General features: G+C 41.1%; 1 protein-coding gene across 1 annotated transcript in view; it reads left to right on the plus strand.

Moving 5' to 3' along the window:
* The window catches only part of LOC124775906, a 111,297-nt gene that overhangs the window by 52,623 nt on the left and 31,149 nt on the right, over positions 1 to 27,525 (plus strand). Inside the window, exons 4-5 of the mRNA XM_047250741.1 lie at positions 15,778 to 15,949; positions 19,839 to 20,290. Of these exons, the coding sequence (XP_047106697.1) occupies positions 15,778 to 15,949; positions 19,839 to 20,290 (624 nt within the window). The remainder of the gene's footprint in view (positions 1 to 15,777; positions 15,950 to 19,838; positions 20,291 to 27,525) is intronic.

Genomic DNA, 27,525 nt, shown 5'->3' on the forward strand with positions numbered 1-27,525 from the left:
TCTGCTCCAAACCAGAGGACTGCAATCAGTTCTTGGAACAATGCTGCAAAACAATAGCTTTGCTTCCACCCCATGTGCGAAGCTAGCTGTCTTCATCCATACACTCAGCCACATGTAGGAACAGAGGATGGCCTCTGAACTCAGATGGTAGTCATCATTTGTGCTTATGTGAACTCCAGTTTGCTGCTAGCTACACCCAGTGTGCTCAGCCCCTGCTGGGAGAGCATCCTCCACATCTTGGATAAGACCCCCCCCCCCACCAACGGCAAGCATACAGAGTGGATACTGGCCTTCTTTCCTGATCAGCCCAATTTTCCTGAGGGGCTCCATCACCCACCTAAAACTGGAGCTTCCAGTGACAGGCAATCACACCCTCTGCGGTTGTCTGGACATCTCAGTAAGATCGGCCACAGTCCAACAGGTGAGGTGTCCCATGCTCGCTCAGACATACTTTCAGCAGTAGGCAGTAACTCAAACCTTTTTTTAAGACTTAAGGGGACAGCCATGTGGCTGGTACTTATGTTACCCTACAGGCCACAGATTCGCAACCCTACCTCTCATCACAAATCACTGTCAAGTAACCTACAAATCCAGATGTTAAATGGTAGCTATTCAGACGCATATTTTCGTAGATACACCAAATTGTCACATAAATGTCAACTGAGTGATTACTGGGAGCAGAATTGATGTAGGTGTTGTTTGTTTACTTGTTGACTAGGACTCTCACACAGGTGTCAGCATGTTCACATTTGGCGATTGACTTTCACAGTGAAGATGTTATGCACTTCCTTCCCGACTACAGACCGACTATTTTGGACGATGTCAACTATTGAAAGAGTAGGGTATGAACAAATAGTTGTTTTGCAACTACACAATCATTTCAAATACTGCTAGGTTACATTTTGCTACTCACAGAAGACTGTAACTATTAACAATAAACCGAGCGAGGTGGCGCAGTGGTTAGCACACTGGACTTGCATTCGGGAGGACGACGGTTCAATCCCGTCTCCAGCCATCCTGATTTAGGTTTTCCGTGATTTCCCTAAATCGTTTCAGGCAAATGCCGGGATGGTTCCTTTGAAAGGGCACGGCCGATTTCCTTCCCCATCCTTCCCTAACCCGAGCTCGCGCTCCATCTCTAATGACCTCGTTGTCGACGGGACATTAAAAAACACTAACCTAACCAAACCATTAACAATAAAGTTGTTTATGAAATATTTCATGGTCTAGAAATTTAGAAAAATTTATGAAGCCATTTTATACTTCCACATTGGAAATACTCTATCCACAAGTACAAGTGCCATTTTGAAAGTTATGGTAAATTATGCAAAACTCGTAATTAATGGCTTAATTATTTAATTAATTAATGATGTATGCCACCTTGTGTCTAAAATTCGGGTCAATGATATTACAATGGGAAAGGTCGGCATCCAACATGCACAGAAGCAAAATCTGCAATGTAAAATGTACCTGCTTCTGGACTACTGTTATTTATCTTGTAGGTTAATTAGTTTCATAGAATTTGAACTACTTTACAGTAAAGTCAGAATGTCAGTTTATATAATGAACGCCATCACTAAATTTGTACTAGCTCACATGATACCATCTAATTAGTACTGCAATAGTGGGGTTGCTAGTCCCCCAATGGGCACCTCCCCAGGTGGCAGATAGTGGAAAGCCTCTCAGATATGGGTGGCACCGGGGAAATGCAATACCCAGGGTGGACCAAAACTAGCAACGTGGTTGCGTCTGTACTCTAGTGGAGCAGCCTACCAAAGGCGTCTGTACCCCATGTCAGGGGTGGCCTGGAAATTATATCCCCAATCCATTCTGAAGCAAGCATGGCAATTATGCTTCTCACCTTTGAGTCATGATGTGTGACATTAAGTTAAATTTTCTGGAGTAAGGATCTCTGAGTGGGAGCAACTTTGATGTCCAAACACCAAGATGTGCTGAGAAAAAGATGCAGATGTTTCAAGTCTGTTCATATAGCTGTCGCTCTCTAATAGGCGACAACAGACCAGAAGAGATCAAGAAAGAGCTTACAAAAATCATCTGGAGTATGGTTGGTTTAAGCAAAGGGGAAGACTGTCTCTGTTTGCACTCCTGCAGCTTGTTCTACTTTTGTGGCGACCCAGAAGAAAAACTCAATGGAGTTGGGTTCTTAATTAACAAGAATATCACTGATAGAGTATCTATCTTAGTAGGAACTTCTAAGAGGATAGCTCGAATGGTCCTTAAGGTGTCGAATAAGTATAAAATACAGATTGATCAGATGTAAGCGCCCACCTCAAGCCACCCTGACGAAGAAATAGAATCTTTCATAAAAAGCCTGGATAGCACCTGTAAAAAAGGTAGCAATTGTCACTTCCAGATGGTTATTGGTGATTTTAATGCAAAAGTTGGCACCAAGAAGCAAGGTGACACAGTGGTGGGCAACTATGGGATTGATGACCTAAACGATTGAGGTGAGAGATTAGTCCAGTTTACTGAGTACACCAATATGTCCATCATGAATACGTTCTTTAAGAAGCAGCCTGACCAAAAATGGACTTGGAGGAGTTCAAATTTCAGTGTCAAAAATGAGATAGACTTTATTCTGTCAAACATTCTGCACATTGTAAAAGACGTATTGGTGCTAAATCAGTTCAACACCGGCAGTGATCACTGTCTGGTGCGAGCAAGGATCGAACTCAGTGTAAGAGATGAAAGGAATAAACTTATGAAAGGGAATAGAAGTGTAATCAACCTCAAAAAGCTGGAAGAACATTCGTCTAAATTCCAAGAAGTCCTCCAAAGCAAGTTCCACATAACTAAAGATGGAGATTTGGCAGAAATGATTGTTTCAAGTGCACATGAAGTTGGTGGCCTATGCCAAAAGAATAAACAACCAAAGAAATTCAGTGCCAAAACTGAAAACCTGTTACAACAGAGGAGGAAAATGAAAATCCAAACCGATTGCGACATGGTAGCGTATTCCGAACCATGTAAGGCATTGTGAGGAGAAATGAAAACTGACATACAGAAATTCAGTGAAGACACCTTACAAGCAAGCTTATGGAACAAGACAAGTTTAAAGTCAGCCAAACGCAAACTCACAAGTGTTAAAAAGCAAATTATTGCACTTGATGAGAAATGACGGTTGAATCGCTGAAAAGAAGATGGTTTTGAAGTTCACCAGAGACTTTTATAGCAATTTGTATAGCAAACAAAGGGAAAATTAGAGTGTATCTAAATTAAATGATGTACCTAGTGTTCCAGATATACTCCCATTGGAAGTCAGGTGTGCTCAAGATAGCATGAAGAAGGGAACAGTGACGGGTGGTAATGAGCTCAGTGCTGACATCATGAAACTGGCAGGAGAGGTAACAATAAACCACTTGGCAAAAGTATTTACTTCCTGCCTGCACTATGCTTCAATCCAACTATCGTCGAACAAGGCAAAGATTATATTTATACACAAGAAAGGAAGATTCACAATAGCAAAAACTATCATCCTATCAGCTTGCTCTCAGTTTTGTACAAAATTTTCACAAAGATCCTGTTAAATCGAATTAGTTCCACCCTAGACTCAGCCCAACCTATAGAACAACAGGATTCCGAAGCAGTATTAGCACTATTGACCACATTCTGACAGTTAGTGAAGCGATACTCAGAGCAAATGAATAACAACTGCCTCTCTGCATTGCTTTTGTTGATTTTGAAAAGGCGTCTGACTCCGTTAGACATATAGCTATCCTCCAGACTTTGAGTGAGCAAGGAGTGGGGGCAGCATACATTGAAGTGGTGAGCAATATCTACGAGACTTCTTCAGCTTATGTTAATATCAACGAATCAACTCAAAAATTCCACATTATGAGGGGTGTCAAGCAAGGTGATCCTGTCTCTCCAAAATTGTTTTCGGCTGTGCCAGAAATGGCTATGTCAAAGCTGAACTGGTAAGGTAGGGGAATTAGAATTAATGGAAGAAGGCTTACCGACTTGAGATTTGCTGATGATATTGCCGTACTGGCCAACGACTTTGCAGAGCTCCAAAACTTCGTTGCAGATCTTGCGTCGGAATGTCAGTTGGTTGGATTGAACGTGAACCTTTTCAAAAGAAAAGTAATGTTCAACAAATGGGTCCCAGCTGGAGATGTGAAAGTCAAGGACAGTCCGTTAGAAGAGGTCAGTGAATATATCTACCTTGGCCATATTATAAATATGAAGGGAGATGTAAGGCCAGAAATCTGTCAGTGCATCAAGCTTGGCTGGCAAGCATTTGGGAGGAATTCAACAGTATTCAGATCAAAAATGCCAGTAAATCTGAAGAAAACAGTATTTGATCAATGCTTTCTTCCTGTTCTGACGTATGGTTGCGAGACATGGACACTGAACACATTTACAGAAGGGAAACTTAGGACAGCACAGAGAGCCATGGAAACATCAAAGCTGGGCTATACAAGAAAGGATAGGAAAAGGGCAGATGACATCCAGTCTGTGACAAAGGTTAAGGACATCTTAGAGACAGTAGGCTCCTTGAAATGGCAGTGGGCTGGCCACATTGTGAGAAGAAAAGACAGCAGATGGACGAAGCCAGTACTGGAGTGGAGTCCGAGAGACCATCAGAGGCCTATAGGAAGACCACCGGACAGATGGGACAAAGATATCAAGAAGATCACTGGTAGCACCTGACAGAGAACTGCCCAAGACCGTTCCACTTGGAGAGGACTGCTGAAGGCCTACCGTTAAACGGGGTGATTTCGGACACCGGGGCGAATTCGGACAGTATGGCTTATTTGCTCTTTGCCACTACATAGAAACAAAGAGTACTTATTTTAACGTCCGAGTGCCAGTTATTTTAAGCACAAGATTGCATTTATTGCTTTCCACAACTTTTATTTTGCGTCAATTGTTTCCCTAGGTGAATAATTGATTAACAGTCTCAGTGTTAAAAATCCATACATTATTGTAAAGTGGGAACTTTAAATTGTTGTGCCTAGTGGGAAGTTATTGTAACCGTAATTGTCAATGCGCTCAGTAGCTAATGGCATTGAGACAGTTTCTGTACAAGTTTGTCGAGTTTCTCATGCAAGGTTATAAAATAACGACGGTTTTTGTAAAACTGTGTATGGTGTGGGGTGATTTCGGACAATGCCAAGAATGTATAAGAGCGGGAGACGTGCTACAGTACGGTCTAATTATGACCCAGAACTTTTAGATAAAGCTGTTCGTGATATTCAGTGTGGTAAATTATCATACAGAAAAGTGTGTGATTTGTATGGAATACCTAAATCAACCCTACAAAATAAAGTGCTGGAAGCACATCCGAAAAAACGGAGGACAGCCAGTGCTAAATAAAGAAGAAGAAGAAGAAGAAGAAGAAATGTTGAAACAAGGTATCTTGAGGGCTACACATTGGGGATTTCCCTTCACTAAATTGGATATTAGATATTTAGTTAAAGGCTACCTTGATGAATCTGGCCGAAAAGAGAAGAAATTTCTTAATAGTTTGCCAGGAGAAGAATGGGTGCATTTATTCCTCAAATGACAGTCAGAAGATCTTTCCGTTCGCTTAAGCGAAAATATTAAACAAGCTCGTGCAGAAGTGAACAAAGAGGCTGTTAAGGTGTTTTTCTCCAATATCAAGGCAAAGCTGGAAAATCTCCCACCTAGCAACATGATCAGTGTGTAAAATGTCACCAAAATCAAACAAAAAGCATGTAGAATTTTAAAAATAGGCAGCAAAAGTCCGAATTCGCCCTCTATATGCTGTAACTTCGGACAGAGATTTAAAAAACATGTGTCCGAAATCACCCCAATCAATGGGGTGACTTCGGACACTTTATTTAACTGCCTCAGATAAATATACCTACACATACACTTTCTGGTTCTGGGATATTTTATTCATTACACATATACTCTACCACTTCCGTAACAATCAATTTAATCTAACAGTGTATACAAAAGTTACAATCAAAATAACGACAAAACCGTCTGAAATCACTGCGTTTGACGATACCTGAATCCATGACTCGAAGAGGCCACATCATTTAATGACTGAATTGGCTGATGATGATGATTGCAATAGAAAGTTCAGTTATCCATATATTATAATTGGCAAGAAGATCTCCAGTAGAACTTCCTCATTTGACCACAACATGGAATCAGGGCACTGTAGCACCTGCAGCCCATCACTGGTGTAAACCTCCCAACTATCTCCAGTACATGACTTACTATGTGAGAGTGACAGACACGCTGCCCACTGTGAGTGCAGAAGGTAAACACTTTTGCTGCAAGTTAGCAAAGAGAGTAAGAGAAACTATAGATCCTGGACCTTGCACGGATCAATATCGTACCAGCAGTTCACTTCAAAGGTACAACATAGTATTGCCGTAATGCCTAAGCGTCATTCCATGTCAAAGGGACCAATATTAAAAAGTTTCCCCACTCAGCCATCTCCAAATTTAATGAAATTTGGTGTGAAGGTTCTTTACGGTCTTTGATGGTTATATACCAAATTTCAGTCCAGTATCTTCAGTGGTTAGATTTTTAGGGGTTTTTAAAGAGAGGCTACTCACCCTTGCATCATGTACGAAGATGCAGATGCGCCAAGTTTGCTAGGCTTTTTTTAAAGTGCTAGCACACATTTGGTCGCTTGCTTTAACATACATTGACAACTTTTTATGCTGAATCACACCACGGCAAAAGTTGGGGATTTAACTACACCTAAATATAGATATAAGCCTCTAAAGTGGTTAAAAAATTCATCGTGCTATTCTGAGAGCCAAGGTTTGAAGCAATCACACCAAAAACTTCAGAGGGTTGTTCCTACCTATGATGTCTGTATGTGCATCAAATTAATTAACACTGGATGCCCAGAAGGAATCATACACATCTGCAAAGTTAGCCAAAATTTTCCATGTGCAAATTTTAGGGTATTTTTGGGGGGCAATATCTCAACTGTGTCTAATTCAATCCTCTTTTTCTTGCCACAGCTGGAAAGAGCATGCTTTAAGCTTTCAAAGTTACATTGTTTAATTTCAGGACCTTGCATATTGATGAGTAGGAATACCTATTCAAAAGTAGGGAAAATGGATTATCGATAAATACAAAAAATTAATACAATTTGAAATTGTAAATTAAAAAATGTGTAAGTGTGTCTTTTGATAGTACAAGATTTGCCTGCAGTTTATGGAATGTAACTGTGTTAATAAGTGTATTGTACAATATTTTACAGTATGGAATATAAATGTAATAAAACCTCAGAAAATGCTCTTAAGATCATAAAATCTAGATGAATGGAATGTTACATTGTTTAGGATGTTCTAACCCTACAACACTTGGTGGTGCATTTATGCATTGTCACTCAGTTTCCATTGACATTATAAAACAGCAGTAGTTTTTAAGACTCAATTCTCACAGTCGTGATGCATTGCTGCCGGCCGAAGTGGCCGTGCGGTTAAAGGCGCTGCAGTCTGGAACTGCAAGACCGCTACGGTCGCAGGTTCGAATCCTGCCTCGGGCATGGATGTTTGTGATGTCCTTAGGTTAGTTAGGTTTAACTAGTTCTAAGTTCTAGGGGACTAATGACCTCAGCAGTTGAGTCCCATAGTGCTCAGAGCCATTTTTGATACATTGCTGAAATACCACTTTCAATTGTTGCTTTCATTATTGAAAATTTTTGCTTGTCAGTCTCTGTGTCGTGTAATCTCTAGTGTTGACATTGTACAGTCTTAGTGTTGAGTGCTGAGTGTTTGAATAATCAACAATTATTGTTGTATCTGAAGGTAAGCACTAAAACAATATGTTTTGATGGTCTAATTTATGTCTTTTATGTACAAACAAGACTTAATCTTCAATGCTCCAAACCCAGATATTCATAAGCTTTCAAAATCACTTGTTATAGATTAAAAAACTATTGTATAAAATGAACCAAGAGACGCTTTTACCCAGCTATTATGGTGGAACAGATGGAGCTGATTGCCATAAGTCATCACCGTCCTAGTATGACAAAAGTCAACTACAATCAGTTAAGAAAACGTCACCAATAGACAAGGAGCTTCTACGGCATAGGTCTGGACTTGATTTCAATGAAAATGCCCAAATTTGTCCATACCATAATGCTTTGTTGATGACAAAACTTCAGTTCCTGCAGAAAATATGCTGCAACACATTTGTTAAAGAAAAACATGTAACCAAGAAGGCTTGAACAGCATTAATCATTGCAATGTCTGATAGGCTGAAGTTACTGACTAATGTTTTTAAACCTGGTCATAAAATTTGTACCAAATGTAGACAAGAAGTGGCCCAAAAAGAATCATTCCACCAGGATAAGCAAGAATGACCATCCACTGAAGACATGGATGTTGTTGATGCTTGCTTTACTGCTAATACTTCATTGTCATCACTTGGAGAGTCACCATTAAAGGTTCAATGTCTCAGCAAAAGGGTTACATGAAGGCAAAGTTCTGAAAGCCCAAGGCAGAAAAACTAAGGTAATTGCCACAGCTGCTGGTAGATATTGCTCAAATACAGATCGAAGAGTGCCAAAAATTTAGAGATTGAATATCTTAATTGAAGATAAGCTTAGGGCTTCAAGAAACTGCAGTTAAGTTGAAATTTAGACCCTGGCCCCAAATAGCTGTACTGTTCAAAAAATAGCTAAAGAATTTGTTGTTTTGACTAAAATGGAGAAGTAGTCGAGGAAACGAAAGATGGAAGATGGGATTTTGGCAACATCTGCAAACTGGAAAGGCAGAAATCTCAATGATGAAGTAAAACAAAATGTCCTCACTTTTTTTTTAAGATGATGATGTTTTCTTATTTATGCCCAGGCTAAAAGGGTTGTGTTACAGTAAAAATAAATGAGAAAAATATTTGCAAGCAGAAACATCTGCTCCTTTGAAATTTGAAGAAATTTTCATTGTTTATTGTAAGTAGCATGGAAAACAACTGAGCTTCTCAAAATTTTGTGAGCTCAGGCTGAATGGTGTACTACAGTTGGTGCTTCTGGATCACATTCAATATGTGTATGTGCAAATCATCAAAATGTCAAATTAATGTTGGCTTCAGAAACATCAATCCAAGATGATTACAATATATATTTTTTTATGGGAGGGGGGGGGGGGGGGGAGAGAGAGAGAGAACTGTATGCAGTTTGGAATCAAAAGATTGTATACTACAATGTTGCGAGGAATGTCCAGGAAAAATACAACTAAAGGTTTTTCTTCAAAATGCTTTTAAAGACTCTGAGCCTGAAGAAACGATGCAATACCAACAGTAGGTCCATACTGGCAAACATTGGAGACATGTCAGAGAACTGTTCAAGATTTCATGAGGCACTGATTTTGAAAATTACTGGTTTAAGAAGTTATCACTTCGTGACAAAACACTATAGTTTATACCTTAAGTAGCTAAAAAGAAATCTTGCAGAAATTGAATTAAATTATATTGATGGATTTTGCTGAGCATTATTCATTTGTTGTTCAAGATGCTGTGCAAGGATTTCATTGGGAGAATAGTCATTTGTTATTTATTTTGATGGCAAAGAGTGTCAGAGTATTAGCATTTGTATGATCAGCAGCTGTCTCTGTCATGATACCATTGCCTTGTGACGACATTGGGAGAACAACAGAAACTTGCAGCCTGTGCTAGTTTGCCAAGGCCCTTAGATAACCAGGTATTGACTCCGTATCATTTGTTCAAATTCTGTGATGATAGTATTCCAGGAATAAAGTATTTTATGTACCAAAAGAAGATACTGAAAAAAATCCAGGTTTGCTATGGGCCATACAATATCTGGAACAAGAGAAAAACATCAGTTTAAGCAAATTAATTGTGATCCCCTCAGAGTAGGCAGAATTTCCAATGGTGCTCCAGCATTCACAGTTAATGGCTCTGAAGCAGATGAAGAAATTCCAGCAACCTCGATTGCAAGTTTACAACCAGGATAGTATGTTGCATGTACGTATTGACAATTTTTGTGGGTTGGAAAAGTGTGAAGTTTTACATGAACAACAAGATGTCCTCAATTGCTTTATGCACCCACGTGGTTCTGTCCATTCATTCCTCTGGCCAGCTGCTAAAGACACCTGCTAGATTCCTGAGCAACATATTTTCATGACTTTAGAAGCACCATCACCATCATCATGAGGAAGAAAATACAGTTTTCCTCAGTCTGTCCTTGACAAAATTGTTGAACTATTTAACCAAAAATGGAATTGAGTCTTAAGTGTTTTTGTTTTGCAAATTTTCTATGTTGCGTATTATGCTTGTTTTATGGCATACATTAAATTAACGTTTGAAACTGATTTATATACTAAAAAAAAATTATTGTGGGACGTAATGAATAAAATATTTCACTTTTCAATCTCCTTGAAGTGCTGAAATAATAATTTTTGAATTGTATTCTTACCCAGCTGTGTCTAGAAATAGAGGATTGAATGAGCCACGTTTGAGATTTTGTCCCCCAGTCTTTTCTTCTAGGCATTCTATGTTAGTTAAATTTGATCCGTATATAGACATCATAGGTAGGAAGTTTTGGTGTGATTGCTTCATATGAAAAGTGGCCAATACCAACAGTAGGTCCATACTGGCAAACATTGGAGACATGTCAGAGAACTGTTCAAGATTTCGTGAGGCACTGATTATGAAAATTACTGGTTTAATGCTGTCTCCGAAAATTATTTCGAGCAGTTAGTCCACGAACCCACGCGAATTGTAAATGGTTGCGAAAACACACTTGACCTCTTAGGTACAGAAAGCTGGCTAAAGCCTGAAATAAGTTCTGCAGAAATTTTTACGAAGTCTCAGACGGTGTTCAGGAAAGAAAGATTAGGCAGAATTGTTGATGGAATGTTTGTGTCTATCAATAGTGGTTTATATTGTAGTTGGTGCACATCGACAGCGCAGAAAGATACGTACATAGCTTCTTTTCTGTGTTTACTTTGTAGATTCTTACTTAAATTGCGTCTGAGTTTCGTATAGGAGGTGTAATTTCGAGTTTTAGTTACTGTAATCGTAAATTCAGGCAGATTGTAGCGCAGTCGTTAGGCATTTGTTTTGTTTTGGTACATCAGTGGCACTTGTCTGTCTAGTAGGCTCTCAGAGACCAGTGTGGCCTGAGCTCCCAGTTGGTGCACATTGACAGCACAGAATCGATTAGAATGGACAGGGACTGTGATTACTGTGTTCGGATGAGGGCTGAGTTGGCATCCCTTCGCTCACAGCTGCAGGCGGCGCTGACTTCGGTCACGCAGCTTGAAGCTGTTGCCAATGGGCACAGCTGTGGGGAGCCGGACTTTGGTATCACGGGGATGTCAACCTCGTCCCGTATGTCCCCAGATCGGTCTGTCGCTGTGGTTGCCCCAGTTGCTGCCCGCAGTGGGGCTGAGCCCTCGCCTGTGGTTGATTGGGAGGTCGTTCCAAGGCGTGGCAGGCAGCGAAAGACGTCCCCGGAGGCTGATCAGAAAGCCTCCCCGGTGCGTCTGACAAACAGGTTTCAGGTACTGTCTCTGGCTGAGCCAGATACAGCTGCCTGCCTGTTTCAGAGGATGGTTCTCAGCCTTCACGGTCCGGGCAATCGCAGAGGTTGGGCTTATTGGTAGTTGGGAGCTCCAATGTTAGGCGTGTAATGGGGCCCCTTAGGGATATGGCGGCTAAGGAGGGGAAGAAATCCAGTGTGCACTCCATGTGCATTCCGGGTAGAGTCATTCCTGGTGTGGAAAGGGTCCTTCCGGATGCCATGAAGAGCACAGGGTGCAGCCAGCTGTAGGTGGTGGCACATGTCGGCACTAATGACGTGTGTCGCTTTGGATCTGAGGAAATTCTCTCTGGATTCCAGCGGCTATCTGATTTGGTGAAGGCTGCCGGTCTTGCGTACAAGATGAAGGCAGAGCTCACCATCTGCAGTATCGTTGACAGAATTGACTGTGGACCTTTGGTGCAGAGCCGGGTGGAGGGTCTGAATCAGAGGCTCAGACAGTTTTGCGACTGTGTTGACTGCAGATTCCTTGACTTGCACCATGGGGTGGTGGTGTTTTGGGTTCCGCTGAATAGGTCAGGAGTTCACTACACTAAGCTGGCGGCTACACGGGTAGCAGAGGCTGTGTGGTGTGGACTGGGCGGTTTTTTTAGGTTAGAAGGCCTCGGGAAAGTACGGGATGGGCTGCAATCTCAAAGGGTGCATGGCAAATACAGGACGTGATTGGATCAAGGAACAATCAGAATTGTATTTGTAAATTGTTGTAGTTGTGCTGGGAAAGTCCCTGAGCTTCAAGCGCTAATAGAAAGCACAGAAGCTGAAATCGTTGTAGGTACAGAAAGCTGGCTAAAGTCTGAAATAAGTTCTGCAGAAATTTGTACAAAGTCTCAGACGGTGTTCAGGAAAGATAGATTAGGCAGAATTGGTGGTGGAGTGTTTGTGTCTGTCAGTAGTGGTTTATCTTGTAGTGAAGTTGAAGTACATACTCCGTGCGAATTGGTGTGGGTGAAGGTTATAATTAACAGCAGAACTAAGTTAATAATTGGCTCCTTCTACCGACCCCCAGACTCCAATGATATAGTTGCTGAACAGTTCAGAGAAAATTTGAGTCTCGTAACAAATAAATACCCCACTCATACGGTTGTAGTTGGTGGGGACTTCAACCTTCCCTTGATATGTTGGCAAAAATACTTGTCAAAACCGGTGGTAGGCAGAAAACACCTCCCGAGATTGTCCTAAATGCTTTCTCCGAAAATTATTTCGAGCAGTTAGTCCATGAACCCACGCGAATTGTAAATGGTTGCGAAAACACACTTGACCTCTTAGCCACAAACAATCCAGAGCTTATAGAGAGCATCATGACTGATACAAGGATTAGTGATCACAAGGTCATTACTGTTTCTTCCAAATCCACTAGAAACAAATGCAAAATAATTTTATTTAAAAAAGTGAATAAAGTGTCACTAGAAGCCTTCCTAAGAGACAATCTCCATTCCTTCCGAACTGACTATGCAAATGTACACGAGATGTGGCTCAAATTCAAAGTTATAGTAGCAACAGCAATTGAGAGATTCATACCTCATAAATTGGTAAGAGATGGAACTGATCCCTCATGGTACACAAAACAGGTCCGAACGCTGTTGCAGAGGCAACGGAAAAAGCATGCAAAGTTCAGAAGAATGCGAAATCCCGAAGATTGGCTAAAATTTACAGACGCGCGAAATTTGGCACGGACTTCAATGCGAGATGCCTTTAATAGGTTCCACAACGAAACATTTTCTCGAAATTTGGCAGAAAATCCGAAGAAATTCTGGTCGTATGTAAAGTACACAAGCAGCAAGACGCAGTCAATACCTTCGCTGCGCAGTGCCGATGGTACTGTTACCGATGACTGTGCCGCTAAAGCGGAGTTATTGAACGCAGTTTTCCGAAATTCCTTCACCAGGGAAGACGAATGGAATATTCAAGAATTTGAAACACGAACAGCTGCTAGCATGAGTTTCTTAGAAGTAGGTACCTTAGGGGTTGCGAAGAAACTCAAATCGCTTGATACGGGCAAGTCTTCAGGTCCAGATTGTATACCGATTAGGTTCCTTTCAGATTACGCTGATACAATAGCTCCATACTTAGGAATCATATACAACCGCTCGCTCACCAATAGATCTGTACCTGCAGATTGGAAAATTGCGCAGGTTGCACCAGTGTTTAAGAAGGGTAGTAGGAGTATTCCATCGAACTACAGACCTATATCATTCACGTTGGTTTGCAGTAGGGTTTTGGAGCATATATTGTATTCAAACATTATGAATCACCTTAAAGGGAACGATCTATTGATACGTAATCAGCATGGTTTCAGAAAACATCATTCTTGTGCAACGCAGCTAGCTCTTTATTCGCACGTATCAGGTGTTCCCCAGGGAAGCGTCCTGGGACCTCTGCTGTTCCTGATCTATATAAATGACCTGGGTGACAATCAGAGCAGTTCTCTTAGGTTGTTCATAGATGATGCTGTAATTTACCGTCTAGTAAGGTCATCCGAAGACCAGTATCAGTTGCAAAGTGATTTAGAAAAGATTGCTGTATGGTGTGGCAGGTGGCAGTTGACACTAAATAACGAAAAGTATGAGGTGATCCACATGAGTTACAAAAGAAATCCATTGGAATTCAATTACTAAATAGTTCAATTCTCAAGGCTGTAAATTCAGCTAAGTACCTGGGTGTTAAAATTACGAACAACTTCAGTTGGAAAGACCACATAGATAATATTGTGGGGAAGTCGAGCCAAAGGTTGCTTAGAAGATGCAACAAGTGCACTAAAGAGACAGCTTGCACTACACTCGTTCGTCCTCTGTTAAAATATTGCTGCATGGTGTGGGATCCTTACCAGGTGGGATTGACGGAGGACATCGAAAGGGTGCAAAAAAGGGCAGCTAGTTTTGTATTATCACATAATAGGGGAGAGAATGTGGCAGATATGATACGCGAGTTGGGATGGAAGTCATTAAAGCAAAGACTTTTTCGTCGCGGCGAGATCTATTTACGAAATTTCAGTCACCAACTTTCTCTTCTGAATGCAAAAATATTTTGTTGAGCTCAACCTACATAGTTAGGAATGATCATCAAAATAAAATAAGAGAAATCAGAGCTCGAACAGAAAGGTTTAGGTATTCGTTTTTCCCGCGCGCTGTTCGGGAGTGGAATGGTAGAGAGATAGTATGATTGTGGTTCGATGAACCCTCTGCCAAGCACTTAAATGTGAATTGCAGAGTAATCATGTAGATGTAGATGTGGCAGTGGTTGGTCAAACCTTGGCTCTCAGAATAGCATCATGAATTTTTTAGTCACTTTATAGGCTTGTATCTATGTTTAGGTGTGTCTAAATCCCAAAATTTTGCCATGGTGTGATTCAACATAGAAAGTTGTCAATGTATATTAAAGAAAATGACCAAATGTGTGCTAGAACTTTAAAAAAAAAGGCCAAGAAAACTTGGTGCATTTGCACCTTTGTATGTGATGAAAAGGTGAGTAGCCTCTTTTTAAAAGCCCCTAAAAATTCAAACACTGAAGATAGTGAACTAAAATTTGGTATATAACCGTCAAAGACTGTAAAGAACCTTCACACCAAATTTCATTTAATTTGGAGGTGGTAAAGTGGAGACCCCTGGTCCCCTCAATGTGGAATGACCCCTAATTCACTGTTGTGGCTTATTGTATATTGCAAAAAGAATGGTAAAGTAAACTCCAAATTACAGGTGGGTAGGGCAGACCGATAGATCAATACAGTGCATTATAATTCACTGCTGCTGAATACACAATGTTCCCCATGGTTCTCAAAAACTGCCACCATCCATATTGTCATCTCTTATGCTCTCCTGCTCAGAGTTCATCACTGCAATAGATAGCTTCAAGCCCCACCATCCAACAGCTAACTGCTTCCAAAACAGCTCTCTCTTCTTCACAACTCGCAACCTCTCTCCCCATATGCACTGTTGATGAGACCCACTCGACTTGCTCTCTACTTGCCTGCAAGTGCTGCACCAATATCAGGGATGAACATACTGACCATTCCCTGTAGGGGGCGCAGCATGTACTTCCTTCAAATGATTGGCTGTGTGGCAGATTCAAAAAGTGTGGGAAATCAGCACAGTGCAGAGAATCTTGCTGTATGCATCTCCTAAGTCTTGCACTGTAAAATTGTAACACTAACTTCATCTGTAGGTCCATAAGTTTGCCTTGCTTGTCTGTCTGATAATCACATAGTCATGAATCACACTTGTAATATTCATAATCTTTTTGTCTGGTGTCTATTCCAGAACCCCTGACTGTGAACAAAATATGCCAGCAGAACCAAAAACACTATTAGCTATAAAAAGCAGAATTGAGAAGAGGCAGAAGAAGAGCAAAATGCAACAACCGAAAGATTTGTCAGCTACAGATGCTGTGGCACAGGAAAATACTGCAAACAGCAGCAGTGATTGTACAATGGTATGTCAGTCAAAACTCTTTATCAGGAGGATACTGATGCAGTGTTTAAAATAATTACTGTCTCCTCAGGTAACCTTAGTACCTGCACCAGCAATTTGCTGTGTTCTGTCACTGAGCATGCTGTGCATTATAACAGCAATGGCCGTGGTAACAGTTTTTGCAACACCTGTGATTTGTATTCCACCTTTGAATGCCATAATTCCAAACTTTGCAGAAGGCAAATGCCTATCCAATCAGTGTGAGTGATTTAATTAATGATTCACAGGTTGCCAACACATAGTATTAGATAGCCCAACTATTGTGAAAATTATGCAAATTACAGTAGAAGACACGAGGAAGATGCAAGTGTTTTGTCTTGTCCATAGCATCCTCTATGTTAGCCAAAAATGGACCAGCGTGTGTCCCTGATATAGTGACCATAGAAGATTGAAGGTTGTACCATAGACCATAAGACTGAAATTTTACATGGCTAAAAGCTAAAAGAAACCAGTTTTGCTCTAAATAAAGTTACAAGTATGCTAATGGTAGACTGTAGTACAGTGTCTCACTGGTCTAATTATTTTTGTGGTGTTTGTGTGAACATAAATAGTGAAAAAGGAAAACTGCAAACATAAACAGATAAATGTAGTTTAGGTGCACTTGATGAAGATTGTTGTGCGACATGCAAAGAATTTTCTGAGACTACAGGGAGTCCACTGTTAGTATTATAGGTTAAACATGAATCCCTCACTGCTTGGTAGCTCAACTGATGAAGCAACTTAACATCGTGCATTGCTCAGGTGAAATATTGGCAATAAAACCGTAGTGTTCTTGCTTTGAATTGTCACTATTGATGAAATAAGAGTTAAACGCCTCGAGCAGAATGTGAAATGACAGTCCAATGAATGGAGAGGTACAACTACTGCAGAAGAACAAAAAGAAAATATTTTCAGGGCAGAGATAAAACAAGTGATGGTTTCTGTGTGGAATAAATGTCGTTGTAGCAGTGTTACGACTTACATGAAGAAAAATGTACAAAACAAGACCGCGGTTGCTAGAGGCAAGACTACTCATTCTCAAAGACAACACTCTAAAACCGTAGAAATACTGCCTGTATGAAAAACTGTGTGAACATGGCTGGACAGTGTTAACTCATGCTCCCTAAGTCCGAACATGAATCAGCTACACTGAAGCACGAAAGAAAATGGTATAGGCATGTGTATTCAAATACAGAGATACGTAAAGAGGCTGAATACAGCACTGCGGTTGGCAACACCTATATGGACAACAAGTGAGATTGGTTATGCTACTACAATGGCAGGTTAATGAGATTTAAGTAAGTTTGAACATGGTGTTATAGTCAGTGTACAAGTGATGGAACACAGCAGGTAGCGATGAAGTGGTGATTTTCCTGTATGACGATTTCACGGTGTACCTAGAATATCAGGAATATGGTAAAACATCAAATCTCAGACATCGCTGCAGCTGAAAAAAGATCCTGCAAGGATGGGACCAACGATGATGGAAGAGAATCATTTAGCATGACAGAAGTGCAACCCTTCCACAAATTACTGTGGATTTTTTTGTGGCGGCGTTCGTAGCGACAAACAATTCACTGTAGAAACGGCTTACGAAGTCACCGCCACACTTTTAATAGCGGGCCGACCGGTCCGCTGGAACAGTGAACAGAAAGATGAAAACCCAAACACTCTGATTAAATAAAAGTCGGTACTTATCTTTATTACAAAGATACAGAAATACAGTAGTGAACTCCGTGTCTACAGAAATCTGTCTAGTTCGAGTCGGAGCAGCTAGGTCAGCGTCGGCTGACGACAAACAACAACTCTGCTGCGATGAACACACAACTGACTAGCAAGTACACAATTCGGTGGCGAGTATACAACTGAGCGGCGAATACAGAACTGTCCTAGCGCTTGCGACTCCAGCGCTTAAGAAGCCAGAAGCCAGGGGTGGCGCGCGCAGACTTGCGGCGATTTCCTGTATCGCTGGCGCTGCTTATGCGGACGGCGTCTGGACTTTGATGCTGCCAACCTGTTGGCAGCGGGCTCGGGTGGCATTACTGGCTAGGATATAACAGATTTCAATCCAGGGCCATGAATGTGTGCTTTCGAAGCTGGAGGCCCACTTGTGTACCCTTGATAACTGTACGACACAAATATTTTCATCTTGCCCTGGGCTCATGAACAACCACCTTGGGCTATTGATGACTGGAAACATGTTGCCTTGTTGGATGAGCGTTGTTCCAAATTGTATCGAGCAGATGGACGTGTACAGGTATGGAGGCAACCTCATGAATCCATGGACCCTGTATGTCAGCAGGGAACTGTTCAAGTTGGTGGAGACACTGTAATGGTGTGGGGTGTGTGCATTTGGAGTGATGTGGGACCCCTGATACGTCTAGATGTGACTCTGACAGGTAACACATACATAAGCATCCTGTCTGATCACGTTCATCCATTCGTGTCCATTTTGCATTCCGATGGTCTCGGGCAACAGGACAATGCAACACCCCATACGTCCAGAATTCCTACAGAATGGCTCTTGCAACACTCTTCTGAGTTTAAACACTTCTACTGGTCACCAAACTCCGAAACATAAACATTATTGAACATGTCTGGGATGCCTTGCAATGTGCTGTTCAGAAGAGATCTCCACCCCCTCATATTCTTATGGGTTTATGGACAGCCCTGTGGGATTCATGGTGTCAGTTCCCTCCAGCACTACTTCAGACATTAGTCGAGTCCATGCCACATTGTGTTAGGCACTTATGCACACTTGCAAGGTCTCTACACGATATTAGGCTGGTATACCAGTTTCTTTGGTTCTTCAGTGTATAATTCAGTGTATTCTCAGAGCTGGACAACCTGTGGATAAATGTCTTTTCCTCCTCTGGAAGAGCTTTCTGTCACCATTACTGAGTCATATGACAAATGAACAGAGAAAGTGTCCCAGATGGAACACTAGAGTTTCTGAGATATTGGAACATGGCGATTGAGAGGCAGTGGGAATGTATATTGAAGAATTGTAGAGAGATACCGGAAAATAAACAAACAGTAAGGTAAACAAAAAAGTGTGCATTAATTATGAAATCTCTCTCTCTCTCTCTCTCTCTCTCTCTCTCTCTCTCTCTACCTCTACACACACACACACCAATCAAACATTTCCAATTTAAATATTTCCTTTTTTTTGTATTTTCGTTCGTTTCCTTTAGACGTGGTCCATAATTTTCTGAAGTGACTTTGTATTGTTTACATTTGCGCTCTGTGATTTGCTTCTAATTTAGAAGCATATACACCCAATCAATTACATATTAATAATAATCTAGAATGTGAATGTGTTGGTATTTAATTCGTTGTTACTGTAGAACCTATTTCCTGCACCTTTGTGTTCTTTACACTTGCACTCTGTGATTTCATTCTAATTTAGAAGCATATTCACCCTATCAATTACATATTAATAATAATCTAGAATGTGAATGTGTTGGTATTTAATTCGTTGTTACTGTAGAACCTATTTCCTGCACCTTTGTGTTCTTTACACTTGCACTCTGTGATTTCATTCTAATTTAGAAGCATATTCACCCTATCAATTACATATTAATAATAATCTAGAATGTGAATGTGTTGGCATTTAATTCATTGTTACTGTAGACCCTATTTCCTGCACCTTGAGCTTGCCCTGATTCACAGTTGGATACAGCTGTCCTTCCCACCAGTACCTGCCATCTCTTCCTATTGCATTTCATACTGATTGTTCCTTTTCATCTCTTATTTCAATGGGAGAAACAGATAAAGGTTTTGAAAACTAGTAGAGAAATATGCATTTTTAATGTTTATTATTTATTTTCATATTGTTGATTTTATTTAAAATTGTGCTGCCTTTTCCACAGGCTATAAACACCTTGGCTGAAAAATCTACAACACAGAGTGTAATCACCAAGGTTGTTAATGAAACTGAAAATTCTCTCTCAAATAACTCTAAAAACGAACAGCAGCATGTACAGGAGCAGCATCAGAATGTACCTGTCTACACAGTGTATGATGAACAGGAAAATGAAGTGCCTTGTATTGTTAAACAAAAGGGTAAATTATTAAATAAGGAAGATCAAGGGAAGTGTAAACTAGTTGTGAAAAACCATAAAGAGCAAGAACACCACCAAAAAGCTGAAGAACAGCGAGGGGAACAAACACAACAACAAAAACTTAAAGGTGGCCAGGAACAAAGTGCTCTACTAACACAGGCCCAAAAACCACTGGAGTGTGATGTGGAGGACAGAACAGTATATACTGACGCATTGCATACGACCTCTGTTTCTGAAGATACAGCGTATCTCAGTGAAAGGTGAGCTGATATAATTTTAAGTTGTTGGTGCATATAATTCAGTCTTGAGTTTTTCTGGAAACAACATGGACATAATCATCTAAAGAGACAAATTCACAGTTTTCCATGTCAATTCAGTGGTCCATTTACACCTTTGAGGAGAAGCAGATAATTGCCTTTTGGAGAAGACACCTTTTTTTTAGTTAAGTGGGTATTGCTGATGATACTGATAATTACCTTAGATTTTATTGACCACTATAATGTGCATATCTTCACACCATGGAGCGTTGTGCCAGCTTTTGAACTCTTGCTTTCTGAACAAATACTGGGTACTGGATCTCAGAGCGGTAATGTAGCAATCCGCTTCTTCTCAGTTGTATGTTCAGTTTGAGTTGTTTTATTTTCACAATTTTATTTTGCGATATTGTTATGTTTGCTTTCTTTTTCTTTGTCGCAATGATGAAACTTCTTGGTTTTCCTAATATTCAGTTCATATTTTTGATATGCTGGATTTACATCTTGTATCATGGACTTCAATCTTATCTCATCTTCATGTGATACTGTTAAGTGAAATTCCAAAGTTTTCACATCAAAGTACTTACTTACAGTGCACATTTCTTACAGTCTCTTCTACGTAAATATTGGGTGGATAAGAAGCAGGCAATATTTCTTATCTGTGGCCTGACTTTCTGCTCCACATATAGATTCTTATTAGTTTACCACAATATTATTGCACCTTGTGTGAGGGTACTTCAGTCGATGTATCTTGAATTTTGTCATCATATTTCACAAGGACAAGCTGAACTGCATGGTAGTACATTCCATATGAAATTATTCAGCATGCGATGCGTTTTCCTTTCTCGTCACTTTACTTGTTTACTATAAAATCACAGCATATTTCTGATATGGCCACGGGAGGACAGATGGAATAATATTATGGTCAGGCAGTAATTGAATATCTTTCCTTCCAACCCATTCTCTTATCTCTCAAAACCAATAACTCAGTAAGATCTTATCTTATTCTGCTCTATCAAATTTTTCACCAGACAACACAGACAATATATACTTGACTGTCCTTGTCTGGATTTCTCTCTCTCTCCCCTTATTATCAATCATCCAGTTACATCTCTTGCTCCCAATGCTCTTTAAATCATTCTGTTTTTCATCATTACAGCTCCCTATCTTTGGTTATATCCTCCTATTTAACAATCTCATTAGCACTTTTACTGCACTTACTGCTAGGCTGATGGTTGTGGAAGCTTCACTTTTTTTGAATCATTGCAGTTGTCAAGAAGTCTTCTGGCCACTCCACCTTTTCTATATTTCATTACATACACAATGTTCCTCCTTGTTAACCCCACACAAACCCTGCCTATCTGACCTCTTCAAATTGCCAGATCCCCCAAAACTTCATACCAACACTCTACCAAATCCAGAGCCGAAACATTCCCACCGAAACCCTCAGCCCCACAGAATTTTCAGTGCTATCGAGAGGCCAAACCTTTAGCCCTACACTCAAATTTAACTGTGTTGGACCTGTCAAAGACCTCCTGTGGGTCCGTGGATAAGAATAGGCCCAAGGTATTCCTGCTTGTCGTAAGAGGCAACTAAAAGGAGTGTCACATATTTCAGCCTTTATTTGTTGGTCCCCTGTAGGGTCTGACTTCCAGTCTTCAGAATTTTTCTGAAGGAGTCTCTCACATTTCGGCCTTTATGTGTTGGCCTCCTGTAGGATTTGACCTCCATTCTTAAATTTTTCCGAAGAGCAAGCCAATTGGGGAAGGGCATCTTACATGGTGCATCGTATCCATCGTGCATTGAGATCTTTGGCCCACTTTCTCGTCATTGCATTGCAGTCCCACCCATTCTCTGTCTTTTGGGCAAGGACACCTTCCTGGGTGCATTTTCCACCATGCACTATGCAGTGCCGTTTCCTGCGCCAATGATGACCATGGACTTCTTTGCACCTGATATCCAGCATGGTAGCCAGTCTGTGGTGGTGGGGCCACCATGTACCCTGTTGGTGGTAGCCCCCTGACAACACAGGGATCGCTCTGCTAATGCCTGCGCCGTTAATTCCCCATGTATGCCAAGGAGTAGATGCCTATCTCCCTGGGGCATCGGGACTCCCGGCAATGGCCATCCTGCCAGGTGGCCCTTGCTGAGGCTGGGTGGCACCCGTGGGGAGGGCCGTTAGTCGGAGTGGGTAGCATCAGGGTGGATGACATGCAATGAAGTGCGGTACGTCATCCCTTGCTGGTGGCAACCCACTAGCAGTCTCTAAGCATTCCAGGACTCAATTCAATGCGCAGAAGTATGACTCCAAATTGTTTCCCTCCCTGGTCACACCATGGGAGGAAAGCATGGCTAAGGATGGCAGTGAAGCTTGGTACCTTGTCTGTACGAGAGTTGATGGGGACTCATTCATGTCAACGAAGCCTCAGTTTTTTGTGGAGCATTTAGAGGACACGTTTGGGGAGGTGGAGAGCTTGTCCAAAATGCACCCTGGGTCAGTCTTAATAAAAACAGCATCCTCTGCCCAGCCACGGACATTACTCGCCTGTGACAAGCTGGGGTATGTTTCTGTTTCCAACACGCACCATAAGATCTTAAATATGGTCCAGGGTATTATATTCCATAGGGACCTTCTTTTACAGTCTGATGACGAGATGCACACCAATTTAGAGTGGCAAGGTGTTCACTTCGTCCGGCACGTCCATCAGGGTCCGAGGGATCACCAGGTTGCCACCAGTGCCTTCATCTTGACCTTCGAGGATGACACATTACCCGAGAGGGTTAAGGTGATGGTCTACCGCTGTGATGTCAAGCCATATATCCCTCCCCCAATGCGGTGCTTTAAGTGCTGAAAATTCGGTAATATGTTTTCCCGCAGAACTTCCAGTGCCACCTGTCGAGATTGTGGATGTCCTTCCCATTCCAATACTCTATGTGCCCCACCTACCATCTGTGTCAACGGTGGAGAGCACCATTCCCCATGCTCGCCGGACTGTAGGATTCTCCAGAAAGAATGGAAGATAATGGAATACAAGAACCTAGACCGCATTACCTACACTGTGGCTAAGTGAAAATACGAGAGGCTCCATCCTGTGCCTGTGATATCAACCTATGCCGCCGCTACGACAACGATTCTACCATCTCCCATTTTGCCACATACAGTTGGCTCTCAGAGTCATCAGACTCCACATGCCCCCTTGATGGTAGGGGGCACTTCCTCGCTGTTGCTCCTGCACCACCTACTTTGGGAGCAACCTCCTCCCCCAACCATCGGGGACAACAGTCTCTGCTTCTCAGCCGAAGAAGCATAAGTCTTCTTTGGTTCCTCTTGCCAGGAAGGTGTCCCTTGGGTCACTCTCTTCCCAGGTTCCGACCAGTGGAAAAGCAGATACCCATCAGTGGCTGAAGTAACCACAGGTAGCTGGTCGTAGGGCCCCATGGTCCTCCTCAGTTTCTGAGACTGACCCAGTGAAGCCCTCCCAGCCAGAAACCCCAAAGGAACAGCAAGAGAAACCAAAAGAGCGGAAGGCACCTAAGAATCCAGACCTTGTGGTGGCACCCCTACCACCGCTCCCTATAAGCTCTGCATCTGAGGATGTGGTGGAGATTCTGGCATCTGCTGAGGATCTAGATCTCGCTGAACCCTCAGAGACAATAGATGTTGATTGCACAGGTACTAAAACGGTGGCAGAAGGTGACCCTGAGGCATAACTTGCCTCCTTCAGCACTTCATGCCTTCTTATCCTAACATTGACTTCATCCTCCAGTGGAATTGCGGCGGGTCTTTCCACCACCTGGCTGAGCTATGGCAGTTGTTATGCTTTACACCTGCTTTCTGCATTGCCCTCCAGGAAACCTGGTTCCTGGTAATATGAACCCCTGCCCTCTGTGGCTATAGGGGGTATTACAAGAACCGTAGCGAATATAATAGAGTGTCAGATGGCGCCTACGTCTATGTCCTGAACTCGGTGTATAGTGAACCTCTACCCCTTCAAACTCCTCTTGAAGCTGTGGCTGTCAGGATAAGGACGACGCAGGAAATACCTGTCTGCAACTTACATCTTCCTCCAGATGGTGTCGTACCCCTGAAAGTCCTGGCTGTACTGATTGATCAACTCCCTAAACCTTTCTTACTTCTGGGAGATTTTAATGCCCACAACCCTTTGTGGGGTAGTACCGTGTTTACTGGCTGAGGCAGAGGAGTCGAAAATTTACTGCCCCAACTTGACCTCTGCCTCTTAAATACTGGGGCCGCCACACATTTCAGTGTGGCTCGTGGTAATTACTCAGCCATTGATTTATCCCTTTTATCCACTGGAGAGCACATGACACCCTGTATGGTAGTGACCACTTCCCCATCTTCCTGTCACTCCCCCGGCATCATGCCCATGGATGCCTATGTAAATGGGCTTTAGAAAAGGCAGACTGGGAAGCCTTCACCTCTGCTGTCAACATTGAATCTTCCACACATGGTGCCATCAATGTTGTGGTTGACCAGGTCACCGCAACAGTCGTTTCTGCAATGGAAAACGCGATCTCTCGTTCTCTAGGGTGCCCCCAGCGAAAGACAGTCCCGTGGTGGATGCCGGAAGTCACTGAGGCCATTAAAGAGTGTTGATGAGCTCTACAGCGACATAAGTGGCACCCTTCCCTATGTACTGGTTGTTACCTATCTCGTTTCTTAGATAACTGAAAAATTGTGGAATCTTACGCGGTATGTTGTGGTAGGACCACACTCTCACCACGTGTTTTTGAATCAGAATGATACGAGTAGTTCCAGCACAATTTCAGCAAGACTTATTTATTAGTAGCTGCTGAAAGATTACACACTGCAGATCTCGTTTGTGTAGGGGTTCTCGAAGTTTTGTCTGCAAAATAATCATTCCAACAAGCATGGCCGGGGTTTTCTTCTTGTTTGAAATAAACACTACCGGATCTGAAATACTTTCAGCTAAAACTTATATTTATTCGTGCTTTTTGTTAGTAACTACACCATTTTCACTATGAGCATTGATACCCTAAATGCATTATACTGCACTTGTCACATAACACGTCCATCTCCCTCCAATACAGACAAAGAAGTGGTGGGCAAGCCAACATGTGCCCGGAAGTTGCAGACGTTCCTGCATTCCAGATTCTCAGATTCTTTGGTCTACTGACCTTAATAAACTCTGAAGATATGTATAAATAAACACATATAAATACATAACATTTAACATCTCATCTCAAACGAATCCATTATTTATCATAAAAGAAAATATTCATAATTAAATAAATTAAACACATTTTCTGGCAACATAATGAAATTACCTTAACCTTACTGTGGGCATCGTAGTTTTCACATGAGATAAACTTTATCTCCGACAGTTAATTACATTACAATTGCCCATCAGGACTTACAAGTGTACCCTGGTCCACTTGTCAGTCCGATACAGAAATTGCATCACTGTCTTGGCTTGTATACAACTTTTTATCACAGCTATAGTAAATTGTTTATTTTTACATCACCCGTTGACTTCCTCCTTTGTCTCACAACATAAAGTACATAAACACAGATATCGGTTTGTTGCCCAGAAATTTACTATAAAATAATACTAAAGTTAAAACATTTTCTCATATTAGAATAAACATAGCACTAACTCCTATATCATCACTGAGGTTGCAGAAAGTATTTCAGTTCAACAGTACTATTCTCTCATGAGCCTTATAGATTATGTGATATCAAAATTAAGAGGCAAAATAAGCCAACATAAAGTATCTGTGTTGTGTTATCAACACAGCTGAATAAAAACAGTTATCATGGTGAGCATGATGTAAAACAAAAGCAAACTTGCATATACAAGAAAATATAGTCTATTAACTATAGAACATTTTTTTACAAGCATTATGGTATATTTAAGTGAATGAACAAGATTTAAAAAATTGTAAGATTTGCTATTCTCATCAGCAACATAAAATTCCTCATTTATCAAGTTTACATTTTGCAATTCATTAAATATTGTACAATTACTTAAACAAGTACAGAGGAATCATGAAATCTAATCTTATAATAGAATTAAGTGACAATCAGTCTAGATACAACATTGTTTTGCATGAGGTATGTGACATGGCATAGTATGGTGACTGCAATTTTTTCCTGTGACTTTATCTCACAGCATTTTGATTTTTTTTATTTATTTATTTTTTTCTTCCAGTAAAAATTCTTTCCAGATAAAGGCATGTTTGTAGGCTCAATTTGTTCTTTTCTTGATATATGAAACAACATTCCTAAGACCAAACAGCTTTCTCGACTTGGGATATACTAATCGGTATGCATTTGGGTGGGGGTTCTCAATAATCTCAAATGGCCCAATGTAAAAATCAAAGAACTTCTTGAGTTCTGCTGTTAGTAACTTCGATCGTTTGTGGGATTTCACTAAGACATGGTCATCTACTCTGAATGTGGTAGCTTTTATTTTCCTATTATGTCTGTTTTTCCTAGCTTCACATAGTTTCTTCATGGTTTTCTTTACAATCTCTTCACTTTCTTTCATTGATATTAAGCTACATTGTGGAAAGTCTATTAATTCAGAAATAAGATTCGCTGGTCTGAGATGAAACATAATTTCATATGGTGAAAATCCAGTAGAGCTATCCTGCAAGCTGTTCATGATGTCCTCAAAGTTGTTTACATGGTCGGACCAACTAGGGTGTTTATGACTACAGTATGTCCTGCAAAGTCTCCCTATTTCTCTCATGTACCTTTCTGCTGGGTTTGAAGATGGGTTGTACACGGATATCAAGATGTGTTTTGTGTTAGTTTTTTCCATGAATGCTTTCCAGTTTTTTGAAACAAATTGTGAACCATTATCAGATAGTATGGCTTTAGGTTTCCCTACGCTCTTGAAGTAATCTCTCTCAATCTTTGTAATGATCTCTTCACTTGTAGCTTTTCGAACAGGATAAAGTTTAATTAGTTTGGAAAATACATCAACCATGACGAATGTAAAACAATGGCCATCTTTGCTTTTAGATAAAGGACCATAAAAGTCTACAGCTATTAAATCTAATGGCTTATCTGGAATGATGTTCTGCATTTCTCCCTGACATGTTCTGTTGCTTACTTTTACTCTTCAACATTTGTCACATGTTGATATTTCGTTCCTCACCTTCTTTACCATGTTATAAAAGTAGGTATTTTCTTGTAACTTATTTACATATTTCTGTATTCCACAGTGACCATAACTCTCACGGGTGTACTT

The sequence above is a fragment of the Schistocerca piceifrons genome, chromosome 2, assembly GCF_021461385.2.
Source record: "Schistocerca piceifrons isolate TAMUIC-IGC-003096 chromosome 2, iqSchPice1.1, whole genome shotgun sequence".
NCBI lineage: Eukaryota > Metazoa > Arthropoda > Insecta > Orthoptera > Acrididae > Schistocerca > Schistocerca piceifrons.